Raw genomic sequence first — 20,592 nt, forward strand, 5'->3', positions numbered from 1 at the left:
CATTTTCAGATATACGTTTCTAATTTTGAAAAAAAGTGATAACACATTTCTTGCCCAGTTCAGGGTTTGAAACATACCGTTACGGTAACATAATTACAGTCAAGACCAAATATCGTACAGAATGATACTCTCTAGAAAGGAACTGGGCCATGGATCTTTTCACATGACCTTAACACACACTTACAATAGCTGAGACATACTTCCCAATTGACTGATGTGGGGATTTTACACAGTCTGATATACAAAATGATACGGAAAAGAAATCAAAAGAAGAGGTGGTACTGTAGGAGTAGAGGTTCAGAGGGGAAAGGAAGTTAGTTATTTCCATTCTCTTATAACAATGAGGTGGGAGATTCTCCATCCAAGGCTGAAGATTGAAAACCCAATGCAAATGACAACCACAAAATAAATACTGTAAGAAGCCCATCAAATGAAATTGTGAGAAAATCTCCCTATAAGCACAATAAGTAACATATTTGACTTTGGCTCTCTCTTCACTTACGTAACGGCAAGGGAACACAGTATTGTTGATATTTAGTTTAGGCAAGGGACGCTATCAATCATGGTGAATTGACTTGTTGTATAGCAACAGCAAGTGTTTTGAATTTGACAGAAATTGGGCAACTGGATTTATATTCATTATTCAGGAATGTGACGGAGAGAAAAGGGAGAATAATAACCCAACATTGCTTGGGAATCGTCAAACAGTGTGAACTCTCTCAGTGTTCCTCCAGCAGAGATTCTGAGGGGGTAGCTGAAATGTCAGAGAGGAATCAAAATAGAAACTATGAATTATGGATTGTGCTATCATTTACATGCATGATTCTGAAAGTCTACAGAAAGTCTAGGACAAAAATACACTGGCTCCACATAGCTAGTGCCGGATCAATAGTTACAATTTTGATATAACTTCAGACACTTATAAACAAGCACCTTCACACTCATAGCATCATTGTTTCCATATTTTTAAAGGGAGTGTAGCCTAGCTGTCCCTTGCCCAAGGCTGATGACTTGCAGTTTGCCTCTGGCAAGGACTACAAACAGATTCCTGCTTCCAGAACTCTCCTTTGACCCTCATTCAACCGTGGGGGCAGGTTCAACATGTGGGTCAGTGTTTTCAGGGAGAGGAGAGAGGGCCTGCTCCTGGCTAAGCTCGGGCACACAGGCACAAACCAACTGGACCGCACTTCCTGACACGGCCCTGCCTCTTCTCTCTGACCATGATACGGTGTTGCGTCACACGCCGCGCCACGCAACACACACGTCAACAGCCTCCACTGTCACCACAGATCACAGGGCTCAAAGGGCTTGTACAAGCCCCAAGAAAAACAATAATAACACGCCAATAATAACACTGGTTACCCATGTGCAGAAAGCATAAGGCAGTCAGAAGGGTGGCAATTAGTTGATGTTAAAAATATGGAGCCTTGTGAGGAATTTGAGTCATTACTCATGCTGAGCTAAGCAGACTGGAGGCCTGGACTGGAGGCCTGGCACCTTTTCAGACGGGACCTTTGATTTAAGAGATTGGACTCACATGATGACTGGACTCACATTCTTTTCCATCCCAGCAATACCATCTTTGATTGATTTTGATTAGGCCTATTGCATTTTTTCTCTCTTGATCCCCTAAATATGTACCATTTAAGTTCTATTGCTGAGCTCCCACAGAGAATTACATGTTCATTTATCCACTAAAAGTTGTTTTAGAGAATTTAGTAGTCCAACCGGCCTCACAACCACAGACCATGTGTAACCATGCCACCTGCGGAATTGTCTGAGACCAGCCACCCGGACAGCCGATTAAACTATGGGTTTGCACAACTGAAGAATCTCTGCACAAACTGTCAGAAACCGTCTCAGGGAAGCTCATCTGTGTACCCGTCATCCTCACCAGGGTCTTGACCTGACTGCAGTTCAGCGTCGTAACAGACTTCAGTGGGCAAATACTCACCTTTGATGGCCACTGGCACGCTGGAGAAGTGTGCTCTTCACAGATGAATCCCAGTTTCAACTGTACCGGGCAGATGGCAGACAGAGTGTATAGGGTTGTGTGGGCGAGGGGTTTGCTGATGTCAACGTTATGAACAGAGTGCAACATTGCTGGTGGAGGTGGGGTTATGGTATGGGCAGGCATAAGCTACTGACAATGAAAACACAATTGCATTTTATCAATGGCAATTTGAATGCACAGAGATACCCTGACGAGATCCTGAGGCCCATTGTCGTGCCATTCATGCCCAGCCCTATGTCACAAGGAGCTGTACACAATTCCTGGAAGCTAAAAATGTCCCAGTTTTTCCATGGCCTGCATACTCACCAGACATGTCACCCATTGAGCATGTTTGGGATGCTCTGGATTGACGTGTACAACAGCGTGTTCCAGTTCCCACCAATATCCAGCAACTTCGCACAGCCATTGAAGAGTGGAACAACATTCCACAGGCCACAATCAACATCCTTATCAACTCTATGCATAGGAGACATGTTGCACTGCATGAGGCAAATTGTGGTAACACTAGATACTGACACATTTTTTTGTCCACCCCCTACTTTTTAAAGGTATCTGTGACCAATACATATATGTATTCCCAGAAATCCATAGAATAGGGCCTAATTTATTTATTTCAATTCACTGATTTCCTTATACGAACTGCAAAATCCTTGAAATTGCTTTATGTGGGTTTTATATTTTTGTTCAGTGTAGTTAGATGTTGTACCTATGAAAAAGGGACACTGTTACGTTAAGCAACAACAGGGTGAGACATCCAATGTTCAGACATGGATGGCCATGATTGGCCTCAAAGAGACAAAGTTACTCATGAGGATGATTCCTCTTTTGTTCCGTCTCTGTCACCTAATCAATTTTCTTTGGCATGTGCTAAATAAAGTCATAAAGTGGTACTAATGTTTTAATACAGTGCCATGTGTCTGTGGCACGATTATGTCCCCCTGTCCCTGGTGTCCCCCACTGGCGCCCCTCATCAGCCAGGCAGAGGACCAACAGTTGCCCCATGGCTGGACAAGAAAGAGCAGAGAAGAGAGGAGCAAAAGAAGAGACCAAAAAGCGGAGGTGGGAAGGAGGAGGATAGGGCAGGTGGCGGCGGCAGAGAAGAAGAAGGAGTGACAAGGAAGGAGGACAGCGAGGCAGAAAGACCCTTCAGTCAAACAGTCCTCCCACGGCGCCTCTCTGACAGCAACACTTTCCCTTTTCAAATCCCCAAAAACCACAAGAAAAGCATCCTGGAGGAAAGAAGAAGAAACAGAAGGAGAAGGGGTGTAAAAAAGTCTGCCCATCTGAAGGACTGCTGGGCTCAGCAAGTTAGCGATTACTGATTAGCCAGTTTGGTCCTGCAGTGTGGGGAGGCCTGCCTGTCTGTCCTTGGCTTGGGAAAACAACATCAAAGGGAGCCGGCTGTTTTGTGAAGGGGACTTGAAAGCGCGCTAGCTATCGGAGACATAAGCCTTATCAATGGCTGGTGCACTAGAGTCGAGCTATATGAAGCAACAAGGGCACAGCGTTTCCAGCAGAGAGATAACCGGGTGCATACCTTGGTCCCCATTTGCATGTACCACGGCAACGGGGGGAAACAATATAAGGTCAGGAGGAGGGGAAAATTGAATCCTAATTTTTTTTCTCCCAAAGATGGCAGGGTGGGTAGTGGTGCCAGGCGAGCTCCAAATGCCAGTCAGTCACTATGGCCTGCCTGCCTGCCAGGTGGGACTGGCACAGGACTGCTGTGACCGGCGCTACAGATCTGTCACATCTGCTGAGCCGTGCTGTCCTGTCCTTGGGCGACACATATCAGATCCTCTCCAGGAAAAACAACTCGCTAACTCTGACTGGGGTCAGTCAGTATAGAGCCTGGAGAGAAGAGCTTTCTCTCACTCTTAAGCTTTCTATCAGAAACGTGTCGCATCTGGCTTTTACAGTTTGTAGCTCACTGCTGATCTGGATAGGGGCTCAGGTCAATAAGTGCAAATAGATCTTTCAATCATTTAAGAGGCCACCGTGGCACTGTGGGAGAAATCCTATGTTGGGGAGTTAAGGGAGATTTTTCCATTGGGCTCAAACCACCCGGCTAATCTGTTTAACTTGAGTCAGTGGAAAAAGTCAGGTCTAAAGGGGAGAGCGAATGATAGTGCATTTTGATAGCGACAGAGTGAGACATGCGATAACATTCGGAAAAGCCCTGTTGTTACTTCAAAGCCACTGGACCAGACCCCAACCCCACCCTTCCACCTCTCTGTATTTGTGCCCATTGATTTTTGGTGCTAAGGTCATAATGAACAGCTGCAGATAGACCTGATCATTCAGTGCAGAGGGTCATTCCCATGTGTATTGTACAGCCGGGAGAGGCAACATCAGCTACATGATAGCCTGTAAACTAGGTCCATGTGCTAATACCCTATGACACTGTATCACGGTCACCTGGCCGTGACGTAACTTACCGTACAGTCATTTCTCTGTTGCGATCACTCAACATCTAAGCAGTCAATGCTGTGGCTTGCTGCTTGTACATGTACACAAAATGAGCTCATGACAAGCAAGGTGAAACGGCCTAAAACTGACAGTGATTGGAACAACAGACTTCATTCACGTGCGGGTTTTGAACGCTGTTACACATCCAGTGCCACTATTTTTTCCTACGCTAGCCAACATGTCTTCATGTTGCAATAAATGTAAAGGTCAAACTTGTTTTCCATATACTTCAATTTATCTTTCTCAAAACATGAATTTGAAATGTCACGTTGACATCCAGAGGTTGCCGGTGATGTTTGCTGTATTTGCGGTGCACAAACATCCAGATCAAAGTGCAACAAATGAGCACGATCCCAAACAAACACAACCCACTCTCCTCTACGGACCAAAAGGAGCAACATCACCACCTTCAGTGCTTTTCCCCTCACTCAGCTGACTGGCTGGCACACATTAGAGGGGCCAAAGTCTAGACGGGGGGGAGGAAGGAAAAAACACATCGAAGGTCCCTCACTGCAATACCCTCCCACTGTACACCTGATAAAGCCCTCTGAGCATGAGAAAGCAGGAGAGGGCCTTTGATCGCTATGGTTGCATAGTAGACCATATCCACATTCTTCAGGTGGCTCAGTAGAAATACAGTATTGGCAGTAGGAGTCAGATCTATTGTTGTTCTATTTGTATCAAAGGGCTAGAGGCTATATAAAAAAGAAAAACTAACTGCCTGGCCACCCCAGAGCTCAAACCTCTCCTAGTGTACTCTGAGGCCCTCTTTCACCCATTTGCACATGATTTGGATTGGTCTTTTTAATTTCTTAGGGCTGCAATCCCGTTAACGTGATCGATATGACAACAGCCAGTAAAAGTGCAGGGCGCCAAATTCAAAACAACAGAAATCTCATAATTAAAATTCCTCAAACATACATGTATCTTATACCGTTTTAAAGGTAATCTTGTTGTTAATCCCACCACAGTGACCGATTTCAAATAGGCTTTACAGAGAAAGCACCACAAACGATTATGTTAGGTCACCACCAACTCACAGAATAATTCAGCCATTTTTCCAGCCAAAGAGAGGAGTCACAAAAAGCACAAATAGAGATAAAATGAATCACTAACCTTTGATGATCTTCATCAGATGACACTCATAGGACTTCATGTTACACAATACATGTATGTTTTGTTTGATAAAGTTCATATTAATATCAAAAGCTCTCAGTATACATTGGCGCGTTACGTTCACTAGTTCACTAGATATTGCAGAGAGCCACATGATTTTACAGAAATACTCATTATAAATGTCGATAAATACAATTGTTAGACATTGAAATATAGATGTACCTCTCCTTAATGCAACCACTGTGTCAGATTTCAAAAAAACTTTACGGAAAAATCAAACCATGCAATAATCTGAGACGGCGCTCAGAAAATAAATTAACTTATCTGCCATGTTGGAGTCAACAGAAATCAGAAATAACATTATAAATATTCCCCTACCTTTGACAATCTTCATCAGAATGCACTCCCAGGAATCCTAGTTCCACAATAAATGCTTGATTTGTTCGATAATGTCCATTATTTATGTCCAAGTAGCTACTTTTGTTAGCGCGTTTAGTACACAAATTCAAACGCTCCCGCAGGTCCATCCGAACATCGGACGAAAACTTTAAAAAGTTATATTGCAGGTCGAAGAAACTTGTCAAACTAAGTATAGAATCACTCTTTAGGATGTTGTTATCATAACTCTTCAATAAAGTTCCAACCGGAGACTTCCTATGTCTGTAGAGAAGCCATGGGACGCAGGTCGCTATCATGTGAAATGCGTATGACCAGGACCTGGCTCTCTGCCAGATCACTGACTCAAAGAGCTCCCATCCGGCTCCACAACACAGTAGAAGCCTCATTCAAGTTTCTAAAGACAGTTGACATCTAGTGGAAGCCCTAGGAAGTGTAAATATATCCATATCCCACTGTGTATTCAATAGGGGCTGGGTTGAAAATCGACCAACCTCAGATTTCTCACTTCCTGTTTGGATTTCTTCTCAGGTTTTTGCCTGCCATATGAGTTATGTTATACTCACAGACATTATTCAAACAGTTTTAGAAGCTTCAGAGAGTTTTCTATCCAACACTAATAATAATATGCTTCTTTTAGCAACTGGGACTGAGGAGCAGGCCGTTGACTCTGGGCACCTCTGAGCACCTTTCATCCAAGCTACTCAATACTGCCCCTGCAGCCATAAGAAGTTTTAAAAAACCATTCACACTCCATTACATCATGCAATGCAAAACAGAGAGAAATAGCTCCACATCATGTGGTCCTGTTTCTCTTGTACACCAGTCAGTTGAGTTAGACAGTATGGTAAGTCCAGCTATACCACGAGTGCTGAGTGTGGTGTTGGGAGCGACCGGGGCAGAGGCATATTGGACCGTGTAGGGAAAGAGGAGGATCAGTGAGGAGTTCAGACATCTCCGTCCCTCCATCCCTGAAGGGGGGAACCAGAGTGCTTTGTTTTGTTACCGCACTTAACTTCTAGTCAGTGGAGAAGCGCTCCACTGTGCCTTATTCGATCAAGCCGCGTAGCCTGTGTGTGCCTCTCCTCCGACCATCGCGCTGCGCTAATGGCTCCCACATCAAGCACCCAGTCGCCTCGGTCGCATATGACTGCCATGCTTCCCCATCCACAGGGCCAGTCAATTAGTAACAAGTAGGGGAAAGGAGTACTGGCTACTGAGGGCCTCCCAGCAGGGTGCCTCTAACAGATTGGCCAGGGAAACAGATCTGTATTTACTAAAAGGCACATTCGGCAAGCACTGATAGTAATCTTACTTTAATTGAAGTGGTAAAGTGGGGATGTAAGGGCTGGTTGGTGTGTGTGGAGAGAGCAGGGTTGGGGGGGGGGGGGGGGGGGGGGGGGGGGGGCAGATCTTGACTCAATCACATCATTAGCCCCATAGAGTAGATCAGGGTCCAGATCATTGTTTCACTACACGTGTTCGGTACAGCATTATGTTCTAGTTCCTCTGTTCCAGAGGAGGAGGCATACACACGGATGTGAGAGGAAAGAAAGTTTATTAGAGGGAAAAATAAACTGTTGGACCAGGCATTGTGTATGGCTGTGAATCGTCAGTACACTGGTGAGATGCCATCCTCCTCATTCCTCCACCATTCTCTAGTTGCAGATTGAAATGTTTGATAAGCAATTATCTAGCCATATATGTATATACCAGATTCATTGATAGATGGATGTGTTGCTACCCCACACCAAAAGGATTAAGTTGTATGTCATGATGTCTCCCTGTGATTTGGGCTGTATCTGATCCTCCCACAGATCTAATCTGAGTAACACACTGCAGTCCTGCAAAAGCACAGTACCTCTATGGTTTCTAGAGACAATGTGCAATGAGCAGCATATGGATTTGAGATACGGGCCTTTGGAAAGGCACAGCAGGAAATGTGATGCGGAGGTATTCTATTGAGCCCAATTCTCCGCCGTGGGGGGGGGGGGGGGACATGGAGGCGGATATCAATGGTGGCCCGCTCAGTTCAGCTTCAGTCTGGAGCACAGTTGTTTGGCTGCCTTCATCCCTCAGGGAAACAAACGGCAAATTGTACTTGGCCCAGTCCAACCGCTAATAACACAGAATGTATTTTTATGATTATTTTCTCTTAATGTAAAACAGCCCGTTGACTTCATTGTCTTCCTGCGCATTGAGGTCTGTTTACGTTTCCTATAGCATACTTGCGAAGTGACATGATTGCTTTATTTGTCTTTTTGACATGGTTTAAATACAAAGACCCCCCCCCCACCCAAACTTCTCGGGTCCAGACATATTCTCCAATAGCGATGAAATGAACATGTTCAAATGGACTTTAGGCGACATGCTTTATGACTTGTTATAAGCCTGTATGAGTCTTTATAATGTCTTATATGTCTTGCCGGGAATGTGCAAATACTGTAGGACACTTAAAGTGTGTAGCCTATGAATGTACACCCTCTGGTAACAGCTACACCTGTGTCTATCCACAGGAGAAGCCCTACCACAGGTGGAAAAAATAAAACACATATTGTATTTCAAAAGCCAAATACTTGAGTCTTTTTTAATACTCTACTTGGTCTAAGATGTCCTCACATGTTTCTAAATCTGTGATAGTAATGTGCATGTTCTTGCTCATCTTGATTCCAAGAGACCCGTAATTTGGAACGCTTTTACAATCCATCCGCTACCAGAAACATCCGGGAGGGGGGAGGAAGGCCATAAGACGAGCTCAAAAAAAGATAGCCAAGTACTACATGCTCTAAATGTTTGGATTGACGTTCATCCTCATAGCAAGTACCTTTACCAGTACAGTCCCTACTGACTTGTGTTGAGTCAATCCATACAACGACCCAGTCATCATTTCATTCCCATCCAGAGTCCCCACGGGAGCACACATTGACAGTGGAGTTCACACATGCCACAGTATAGTGTGCTAAGTATAGGAGGCGTGGTGGGGGATACGATTAGAGCCAGGGAGCTTCAAAGGACCTTTCCAAAGGCAGGAAACGAACATGTCCGCCATTCGCCAATCATTAAAGTGCAGATGCTGAAGCTACTGTTCAAGTCTCCCCGACAACGATCAACACTCGAGCAGTAAAGCATGCCATGTTCTCTTGCTGCCATACTTGTGTGTGTCTAGTTAGTCTGTAGAATACTGCTGCCTGAAAATGGCTAAGAAACCCAAAAAAAAGTGGGGGAGAAACTAAAGCGCAAATCAACTCAAACTCATCCCGAAAACCTACTTGCTGGTTTAAATTGAACAGGGCCCCCCGGCCCTAAACATTTTACAGGATATCCAAAAAAGCCTAGGCCTACAGAAAGACATGAATTTACGACCAATAGTTTTCATAATGTCAATGAACACACGGAAATACTATATTGGCCATGACGTCAAATTATAAGTTAAAATACCATAACCTCCTAGATATGCTATGCTCTTTTCACTCTTTCAAGACTTGTTACGCTGAGGTGCAGATCAAACGCGGTGGCTGGGGTGGATTATATCAGATTCCACGTTGTTACGAAGGCCTGCATTCATTTTCTGACATTTACAGTCCAAGCCCGGCCCTTGTGGGGGCCCCTCAGTGTCAGGCCGACAAAAAAATTAAAGAAAACCAAGAGCATCTGACTTCTATTGCTGAGTTTGCCGCACGTTCCGCTTAACCTCTGGTATTTTGACGAGGCGCACGGCGCCGTTACCAGAGCCTGTGCTGAAACGCACATGATGTCATTGAGGTTCCATCATTACAGAATACAGACGATTCAGCTCTGAATGGGCCGGGTCAGTTCCCACGCTAGTTTGGCAAAGTGCACTATGGAGCAATAATGCAAAGAAACTCCTGGACAAGATTAAAGATTGGAGAGGCAGAAGAGAGGAAGAAACCAAAGAGAGGGAGAGAGGGAGAGAGAGAGACCAGAGAGAGGGAGAGAGAGACTTAAAAAAAAAAAAAATTCAATGGCTCTCATGTTACATTCTATATTGAAGCATCTGTCCATGAGGCCCTCTGCTCTCTCAGTCCTCGGAGGAGTCCCAAAGGCAGAAGGCAAACAAAGAGCAAATTAACTACTTCCTGTGGAGACTCTGCCAAAAGAGTGAGTTCTTTGGTGACAGCCTACATTTCCTTATACTTCAACATTTGCTGCCGTAATGAAAGGTGATGGACACGTTGACACACGTTGTGTTTTAAGTTGACTAAAATAGCTAGTGAAGTACTGAGATATCGAAAGCAAATGTTTAACTCTGTTCGCGCTGGTAATCTGACAAATTGTTTATTGTCATCAACGCTGCTGGTTTTTACAGCATGGCATTCCCTCTATGACAGGTTTACAGTGTGTGGGTATTACTGTATATCCAGATACTGTACTGCCATCCAACGTGGACGCGCCATATCACAGAGCTTGTCTGAAAGGAATTCTTCACTTTAGACAAGGTGCACAGGTGATCTTACCAATCCGCTACCATATACCCGTTCCCACCGCCACTCACATGGTGAGTTATAAATATGAAGCTTCCAATCAGATTGTACAAAGTCAGGGGAGATATAAGGGCAGCAATACAATTAAACTATCGAGAGCTTTGACACTGCAAGTGCTGCCCGGCAGAGGCAGGAATGTGCTTTTTGAACTATCTTTGTTTAACAGTGGAGCAGCATGCATGCGCTCAGCACGCCCTGCCTCTGCCTAATAACAGACCCGCAGACCCATTCGCCCCCGGCACGTCAGACTCGGGCCACCGGGTCAGGGAGCTGGCATCTCACCCCTGGCACAAGTTGTTACCCTCGGTGGCGAGACGCTGACACTGGGCTCATGGGGAGCACCAGACAGACAGGGGCCTACCAAACAGCTTGTGACCATAACCAACAGTGGCAGGAACAATGAATGCAATTATTTACCAGAACACAGTCCAAGTCTCAGAGTCCTCCCCAGTCCCATCAAAGTCTGTTTACTTTGAGTCTTTTATGGGGGTGCATGGCGGGGCACTGACCTCTCCAGAGTCGGCAGGCTTTTTCAACTCCTCACTCGTCATGTTTTATCACCGTCACCCATGACAAGTGTCCAGCTGGACTCTTCATTAACCAAAAGTGCACTTTTTTCAAGAACTCAAAATAAATCAAACCGAGTATAAGGCCAATTGCGTGAAAATAAACCCCAGTCAGTGTGAAATGAATAGGGGTTTCTTAAGCACAATGCTGAGGTAATGCGGAAAGATTCGCCACAGTTCAAACAATAATATGTGGTGAATCACTGCTTTCATGGGCTATTAGGAAGGAATTTATTTTTACTGCTGAGGACCCAGGATGAGCCAATGAGAAGCTGATAACGGTGGGGTTTTAGAGTTTGGGTCGAGCTCAGAGTTGAGTGTTTGAGTAGGCACTCACCACTACCTGTATAGCCAGGGACAGGCCCACCAGACTCACCTACAGGTGCGTTTCCACTGTGACACTCCTCCCCTGGGGAAAGACACTGCTCAGACCCCTCCTTCCCGTGCACTCCAGCTGAGCAAATAACATGCACAACGTGGAAGTTACTTTGGACCAGTGGATAGAATATAAAATAAACACCACCACAGGCCTAACATGCTCCTCCACCTCCACTCAATGGATAGGCAAGACAGCACTCATTGCTCCTAATATCCGGAGCCTCAAAGCCCTTGACTGTTCCCCTTTCAGGCAGATGAAGAGAGCATAAAGTGTAGTCAGGAGGCTTGTCATAAACAATAAACAACAGATATCTTGTGCACGACCGTCTGTGTCAAGTGGCACACAAAGCCAAGCCGAGCATCTGAGAGGCGTCTGCTACTTTCTTCCGCCTTTGGTCTCCTCTTTGAATTGCATTTGAAAAAATGTGTGTGTGTGTGTGTGTGTGTGTCTGTGTGTGTGTGTGTGTGTGTGTGTGTGTGTGTGTGTGTGTGTGTGTGTGTGTGTGTGTGTGTGTGTGTGTGTGTGTGTGTGTGCAGCAGCACAGGGCTCCTCTGTATTGTGTTCTGGAGCTGGCTGGAAGTAAAAGGCAGAATTATGAGTGGTGGGGGGCTGCCAGCACACTGTAGAACTGCAGGGAGCTCTCCCAGATCCCAGCTGCTCAAGCCTGGCTGAGAGCTGCAGGCGAGTGCCAGGCTTCCACGGCCCTCATGGTGTATGGCCAACAAGAGTGGGAGGAGTGGGAGGTAAACTGCAGAAAGAAATCCCCAAATAATGTCTGGGCCTATATAAAGCAAACCTCATGAGTCGTACAAGGCTGAGTCATACAAAAATAAAATATAAAATATATGCAGGGAAACTTTTATAGGGCAAAATGTTGAAATGTTCATAAAGCAAGTGTTCAAATACCAATTATTTAACTAAGGTGTTTCTTTTCTGATTAACTAGCAAGACTCCCTGCATCTAGTGAAGTGGTCCCTACAGTAGCAAATGTAGGCCAATGGCCTCTCTAGTCTATAGGGGCCAGCAGCACTGAGTAGAATCCAGTTTATCTGAAACTGTTTAATGCATTATTTGTCTAACAATCAAGAGGGAGAGTTTATTTTGCAGATAATTATAGCTTTTGTTGAGTTCGATGGCCTAGATAAGCCAGAGTTCCGAACCATTAACTAGTGTGCTTATTCTGGCAGGGTGTAGCTCAGAGCGTACCCAAAATGCTGGCAGACAGCTAGAGATCCCTGACACGAGGGGGTAAGATTTCATACAGTGCCTTTCAATACCTGGTTAAAGTACAGTTTGGAGATGCAAACGGATCTACACTCATATTCGTGGCTAGTCGCATTCCATTCATACAGTACTCCTCCTTTCACGCTATGCAACAATGCAACAATTCGATTACATATACAGAATTGCGAATGGTGACATTGCCATCCTACTGTATACCTGTGTACAGTATGTGTGCAGCCTACAGTGAATGAGGATGATACAGTTTTAATGATGTTTGTAATAATAGCCCTACCTGGCTGATGCCTGTGGAATTCCCCCTACTGTCCTGCGTGTTGACCCAGGAATGGGCTGGTGATTATCATGGCCACTTGGCAGAGCGCAGTGCATTTCCAGAGGTCCAGGGAGAATGGCTTGCCTTTGGAGCCAGGTAATCACAACAAGAACAGATCCCGCAGCAGCCAGTGCTTCTTTGTCCACTTCAGAGAGAGAAACTATTTCGGGCCTTGTGCACCGGCAGTAACCAGTGACCCACGGGTCACCCTGCGCTGCACTAATGTGTGCCGTGTTAGTCATTGTTCCCACCCAGGTCCCAGGGACAGGAAAGTAGTCTCATTATGACGAGGGACCAACTAATTTAAATGCACAGGCTGTTTCGCCCCCTGGGCCAAAGGAAACACTGGACATACCATTAATGCATCATTACTATAATATCATCAGAGTACAATGCAGCCCAAAAATGCATCAAGAGCCAGGTAGGTGGGTTTTAAATATTTTCACATAATTATATAGTGCGTCCAATGAAAAAGTGTTCCTAGATGACACTTTCTCAAACTGAAGGTCAGCATTTCTGCTACAGGCCGTGTTCTTCTTTAATGGGGCCCAAAGGAGCTGGCCTTGGTACAAATACGTGTGCTTGAATGACTGCCCGCCTGTCCAGCCTGCAGGGCTCTACCTCTCCCAGAGGGCCCCAGGTGATGTCGTGCCTGCTCCTCTCCACCCTTCATATATCCTTAAATTCTTGGCCCTCATATTCACAACTGTACCTTTGGCAAGCAGATCGCCACGCTCACTTCCTGTGTCAGAGTTATGACGTATTCCGCCCCTGTGTTTTCCGTGATTGGATCTTTCCTTTGGACACCTGGACTCTATTTGTAAAGCCAGCATGTGTCCGTGGAGAGCCATTTGGATTGCATTCATTACAACTGATGACACTGTTCCTATCACCCTATTATTAAAACTACTAGCTACACTAGAGACTGGTGCAGTTGGATGTCTAGTGAAGTAACATGTGAAATATGTGAAATAACACATAGGGAATCATAAAACAAATCAAAAATATATTTTATATCTGAAATTCTTCAAATAGCAACCCTTTGCCTTGATGACATCTTTGCACACTCTTGGCATTCTCTCAACCAGCTTCACCTGGTATGCTTTTCCAACAGTCTTGAAGGAGTTCCCACATATGCTGAGCACTTGTGGGCTGCTTTTCCTTCACTCTGCGGTGCAATTCATCCCAAACCATCTCAATTTGGTTGAGGTCGGGTGATTGTGGAGGCTAGGTCATCTGATGCAGCACTCCATCACTCTACTTGGTCAAATGGCCCCTATACAGCCTGGAGGTGTGTTTTGGGTCATTGTCCTGTTGAAAAACAAATGATAGTCCCACTAAGCCGAAACCAGATGGGATGGCTTAACGCTGCAGAATGCTGTGGTAGCCATGCTGGTGAAGTGTGCCTTGAATTCAAAATAAATCACAGACAGTGTCACCAGCAAAGCACCCCCACATCATAACATCTCCTCCTCCATAATTTACGGTGGGAACCACACATGCGAAGATCATCCCTTCACCCACACAGTCTCATAAAGACACGGTGGTTGGAACCAAAAATCTCTAATTTGGACTCTGGACCAAAGGACATATTTCCACCGGTCTAATGTCCATTGCTCATGTTTCTTGGCCCAAGCAAGTCTCTTCTTATTATTGGTGTCCTTTAGTAGTGGTTTCTTTGCAGCAATTCAACCATGAAGGCCTGATTCACACAGTCTCCTCTGAACAGTTGATGTTGAAATGTGTCTGCTACATAAACTCTGTGAATAATTTATTTGCGCTGCAATTTCTGAGGCTGGTAACTAATGAACTTATCCTCTGCAGCAGAGGTAACTCTGGGTCTTCTATTCCTGTGGCAGTCCTCATGAGAGCCAGTTCATGTCTTAAAGTAATGATGAACTGTAGCTTGGTCTTTTACTAAATAGTGCTATCTTCTGTATACCCCCTACCTTGTCACAACACAACTGATAAGCACAAATGCATTAAGAAGGAAAGAAATTCCACAAATTAACTTTTAAGAAGGTACACCTGTTAATTGAAATGCATTCCAGGTAACTACCTCATTAAGCTGGTTGAGAGAATGCCAAGAGTGTGCAAAGCTGTCATCACCAAGGCAAAGTGTGGCTATTTGAAGAATCTCAAATATAAAATATATTTTGATTTGTTTAACACTTTTTTGGTTACTACATGATTCCATGTGTGTTATTTCCTAGTTTTGATGTCTTCACTATTATTCTACAATATAGAAAATAGTTTTTTTTTTAAACAAAAAAACAACAACCTTTGAATGAGTAGGTGTTCTGAAATGTTTGACCGGTAGTGTAGCTATACTGAAGAACAGAAGCAGCTCAATATTTCCCTACCAAAACACTGGAGTGTATAATCATAATGATGACTGCATTTCTGGCCCAGAAGGAATGGAGCGATTTCCCTGTACTCTCCACATCAGATAAGGTGAAACTGCCTGTGACTATGAACCATTAACTTCATTGATTTGCAAATTGAACCAGGGAGCCACTTCAGTGCATCTCTAGCTGTTGTAGTGGGATGTGGGTATCCTTGCCTCCAAGGTAGGGTACTGGTGATTTTTGTTGTTGTAATTTTCATCTCAGACCAATCATTGGGGCAGAGATAGCTGACCTAGCAGACCTATTATCACTTTCACCTTAATAATCATCTTATCGTTCCAATTCGTCAACAAAGGGGAGGATGCTAAGATGACAATTACAGGTGAATGAACTCCAGATGATTTCTCGACATGCTGCATGTCGGTTCCCGCAGTCAAAACAGAACGTCCCCCATTTCAGTGGCAGAGCTGAATAGTTCAGTGACATATGTGTTGAGGCTCTGGTGACAGATCCCACGCCAAGCCACTTTTTCCTCCCTCTCTGCAGTTCCTAGTGATCTGGGTGATAAATGTCCCAACGCACAGGAGCATGGGAAAAACTCATTTCCTTCTTCCTTTGAAAAAACGCCCCTAGAGCCTCATTCAGTAGGCGTTGGGCAGTGGGTACAGACACAGAGACCAGAGGGGAAACAGGAAAGATAACCTTACCATAACGCCCACCCGACATGGCGCCAACCCAGATACTCACCTATTTGACAATGATTCTCTATAACGTTAAAGATATAGACCAGACAGATGCGTTTGAATGTTAAGTTTGAGTGGTCTGACATTTGAGAGATGCTCGTGTCCACATAAAACAACACGGAACACTCTTGTGTATCAAATCAAACCACACGGAACACTCTTGTGTATCACATCAAACCACACTGAACACTCTTGTGTATCACATCAAACCACACGGAACACTCTTGTGTATCACATCGACCCACACTGAACACATTATAATGAACAACATGATAACGGAGTTTAGAAACACTCATCCGCATACACAACGGATGTTCGTTGACTGCCATAGCGGTGGGTATACTTTAAGTAGCAGTTGTTGTACCTACTTCACTGGGCGATGCAGCACTGTTGATGACATCATTCAGGTTGGCCAGACCTTTCGTCTGCACCGTCGGTCAAGGGACTAGCGTCACGGTAGGAGTGACCTCACCTGCTGGAAGACAATGGCCTGACCGAGGCCAGAGGGCTGACCATCTCTTCTGATGCTCTCCTCCTCCCTTTGGAGAGATAGGTAGACCTTGGCACCATGGCCTGGTCTGTGTTGCGTATTTGAGCATCTCTCTCATTGAATGATCTCTGCAAGATAAGAACATGAAAAACACATTTAGGGAAATTGAAGAGAACATTGTTTGGATAGAAAAGTGAACAGTTTTTGCCTAGCGTAACAATTTCCCGTTAGAAGAGATGAGAAAAAAGAAGAAAGGCTCTGACGAAAGCCTTGAGGCCGATACGTAAGGCTTAATAAAGAGCAGTGATACCAGCAAGAGCAGTGTACTGGGTTTTTCTTATTCAACTGTTACCAGGCACCTGCGACTGAAATGACTGCAACACTCAACAAAGGGCTGCAGTTAGTTTCAGAGTGGGTGGCAAGGAAGAAGCTAGCCCAACATTTTTCTAAAACTAAAAGCACTGTATTTGGAACAAAACACCCACTAAACCCTAAGCTTCAACTATATATTGTAATAAATAATGTGGACATTGAGCAAGTTAAGATGACTAAACTGCTTGGAGTAACACTAGATTGTAAACTGTCATGGTCAAAACATATTGATGCAATAGTAGCTAAGATTGGGAGAAGTCTGTCTATAATAAAGCGATGCTCTGCCTTCTTAACAGCAGTATCAACAGGGCAGGTCCTACAGGCCCTAGTTTTGTCGCATCTTGACTGCTGTTCAGTCGTGTGGTCAGGTGCCACAAAAAAAGACTTGCAATTGGCTCCGAACAGGACAGCACGGCTGGCCCTTGGATGTACACAGAGAGCTAATATTAATAATATGCATGTCAATCTCTCCTGGCTGAAAATGGAGGAGAGATTGACTTCATGACTACTTTTATTTATGAGAGGAATTGACATGTTGAATGCACCGAGCTGTCTGTCTAAATTACTGGCACACAGCTAGGACACCCCACAAGACATGCCACGAGAGGTCTCTTCACAGTCCCCAAGTCCAGAACAGACTATGGGAGGCACACAGTACTACATGGAACTCAATTCCACATCAAGTAACTGACGCAAGCAGTAAAATTAGATTTAAAAAACAGATTAAATAAAACACCCTATGGAACAGAGGGGACTGTGAAGCAACACAAACATTGGCACAGACACATGCATACACACACACACACACACACACACACACACACACACACACACACACACACACACACACACACACACACACACACACACACACACACACACACACACACACACACACACACACACACACACGCTCGCTAACATACACACTATACATACACATGGATTTATTAATGTAGATATGTGGTAGTGGTGGAGTAGGGGCCTGAGGGCATACAGTGTGTTATGAAATCTGTGAGTGTATTGTAATGTTTTAAAATGGTATAAACTGCCTTCATTTTGATGGACCACAGGAAGAGTAGGGGGATCCATAATAAATAGAAATACCTGCAACAAAGATGTGCGAGTGTCATTTGAATTTTGAATCCCAGCTAGAAGAGATCAAATCCAACATACCGTGCATTCAGAAAGTACTCAGACCCCTTGACGTTTGTTACAGCCTTATTGTAAAATGGATTAGATTCGGGTTTTTTCTCATCAATCTACACACAACCCCCCATAATGACAAAGCAAAAACTGTTTTTCGAAATGTATAAAAATGTACTAAAATACAAAAAACTGAACTATCACATTTACATTAGAATTCAGACCCTTTACTCAGTACGTTGTTGAAGCACCTTTAGAAGCAATTACAGCCTTGAGTCTTCTTGGGTATGACGCTACAAGCTTGGCACACATGTATTGGGAGTTTCTCTCATTCTTCTCTGCAGATCCTCTCAAGCTCTGTTAGGTTGGGGAGCGTTGCTACACAGCTATTTTCAGGTCTCTCCAGAGATGTTCGATCCGGGCTCTGGCTGGGCCACTCAAGGACATTTAGAGACGTGTCCAGAAGCCACTCGTGCTTTGTCTTTTCTGTGTGTTTAGGGATGTTGTCCTGTTGGAAAGTGAACCTTCGCCCCAGTCTGAGGTCCTGAGCACTCCGGAGCAGGTTTTCATCAAGAATCTGTGTACTTTGCTCCATTCATCTTTCCCTCGATCCTGACTAGTCTCCCAGTCCCTGCCATTGACAAACATCCTCACATCATGATACTGCCACCACCATGCTTCACCGTAGGGATGGTGCCAGGTTTCCTCCAGACAAGACGCTTGGCATGCAGGCCATAGAGTTCAATCTTGGTTTCATCAGACCAGAGAATCTTGTTTCTCATGGTCTGAGAGTCCTTTAGGGGCCTTTTGGCTACCTCCAAGCGGGCTGTCATGTGCCTTTTACTGAGGAGTGGCTTCCTTCTGGCCACTCGACCATAAAGACCTGATTGGTGGAGTACTGCAGAGATGGTTGTTCTTCTGGAAGGTTCTCCCATCTCCACAGATGAATTCTGGAGCTCTGTTAGACTGACCATCGGGCTCTTGGTCACCTCCCTGACCAAGGCCCTTCTCCCCCGATTGATCAGTTTGGACGAGCAGCCAGCTCTAGGAAGAGTCTTGATGGTTCCAAACTTTCTCAAATTAAGAATGATGGAGGCCACTGTGTTCTTGGGGACCTTCAATGCTGCAGAAATATTTTGGTACCCTTCCCCAGATCTGTGCCTCGACACAATCCTGTCTCGAAGCTCTACGGACAATTCCTTCGACCTCATGGCTTAGTTTTAGTTCTGACATGCACTGCCAACTCTGAGACCTTATATAGGACAGGTGTCCAATCAATTGAATTTACCACAGGTGGACTCCAATAAAGTTGTAGAAACATCTCAAGGAAGATCAATGGAAACAGGTCACCTGAGCTAAATTTCGAGTCTTATAGCAAAGAGTCTAAATACTTATGTAAATAAGGTATCTGTTTTTAACATTTTAAAACATTTGCAAAAATGTTTAAAAAAAATGTTTTTTGCATTGTCATTATGGGGAATTGTGTGTAGATTGATGAGGATAAAAAAATATATATTTTAGAATAAAGCTGTAATGTAACTTAACAAAATGTGGCAAACGGGAAGGGGTCTGAAAACTTTCTGAATGCACTGTATTTCCAATTTTCTTTCTGTGAATGTAGTTTTAACATCATCTGCACTGATCTATACTAACACATCCATTATGCCAGGTACTAGGGCTGGGCGATATGACGATATATATCGTGTGACGATTTAAAACGTCTATCGTTTTATATTATGCTCAATCGGTTATTTAGTTTATGGTCGCAAATCACACTCTTTACGGCAAAAAAAAATTGGCAATTGGGCAACGCTTTGTGTGGAAGGAAATTTGCAACACAAATAAACATGGAAGAGAGTGAACGTGACACAGAGCACTGAGACATGAAGCTCGTACCTAAAAGAGGGGCAACTTCAGTCGCATGGACGTTGTTTGGGTATGAAAAGTCTGACACGTACCAGAAAACCGTCCTCTGAAAAATATGCCGCAGGCCGGTCCCGACAACAGGCTGGATGAGACCCAAAAAAGTACAGTCGAGTGATCAAAACAAACCCCCCCCCAACTCAAACGTTGCAAGAGGCTTTTGCCCGAGGCACACAATATGGCGAAGAATCACGAAGATGGAAGTGGATAACAGCTGCCATTACAACTTACATCTGCAAAGACATGGCCCCAATTTACACGGTCGAGAAACGGGGGTTTCGTGAGTTGGTGCTAACACTCGACCCAAGGTACCAAATGCAAATTGATATGTGACAAGTATTAATGCCAAAATAACATGCAAAACAGGCAAGCCTCAAAAAATATACATATACAGTTGATGTCGGAAGTTTACATACACCTTAGCCAAATACATTTAAACTCAGTTTTTCACAATTCCTGACATTTAATCCTAGTAAAAATTCCCTGTCTTAGGTCAGTTAGGATCACCACTTTATTTTAAGAATGTGAAATGTCAGAATAATAGTAGAGAATGATTTATTCCAGCTTTGATTT

At 44.4% G+C, this 20,592-nt stretch overlaps 1 protein-coding gene across 1 annotated transcript in view; it reads right to left on the minus strand.

Annotated features, from left to right (window-relative positions):
- The window catches only part of LOC139407422 (cyclin D2, a), a 208,625-nt gene that overhangs the window by 109,805 nt on the left and 78,228 nt on the right, over positions 1 to 20,592 (minus strand). Inside the window, exon 2 of the mRNA XM_071151193.1 lies at positions 16,457 to 16,706. Within this exon, the coding sequence (XP_071007294.1) occupies positions 16,457 to 16,491 (35 nt within the window). The 5' untranslated portion in view covers positions 16,492 to 16,706. The remainder of the gene's footprint in view (positions 1 to 16,456; positions 16,707 to 20,592) is intronic.

Source organism: Oncorhynchus clarkii, chromosome 1 (assembly GCF_045791955.1).
Source record: "Oncorhynchus clarkii lewisi isolate Uvic-CL-2024 chromosome 1, UVic_Ocla_1.0, whole genome shotgun sequence".
Classification (NCBI taxonomy): Eukaryota; Metazoa; Chordata; class Actinopteri; order Salmoniformes; family Salmonidae; genus Oncorhynchus; species Oncorhynchus clarkii.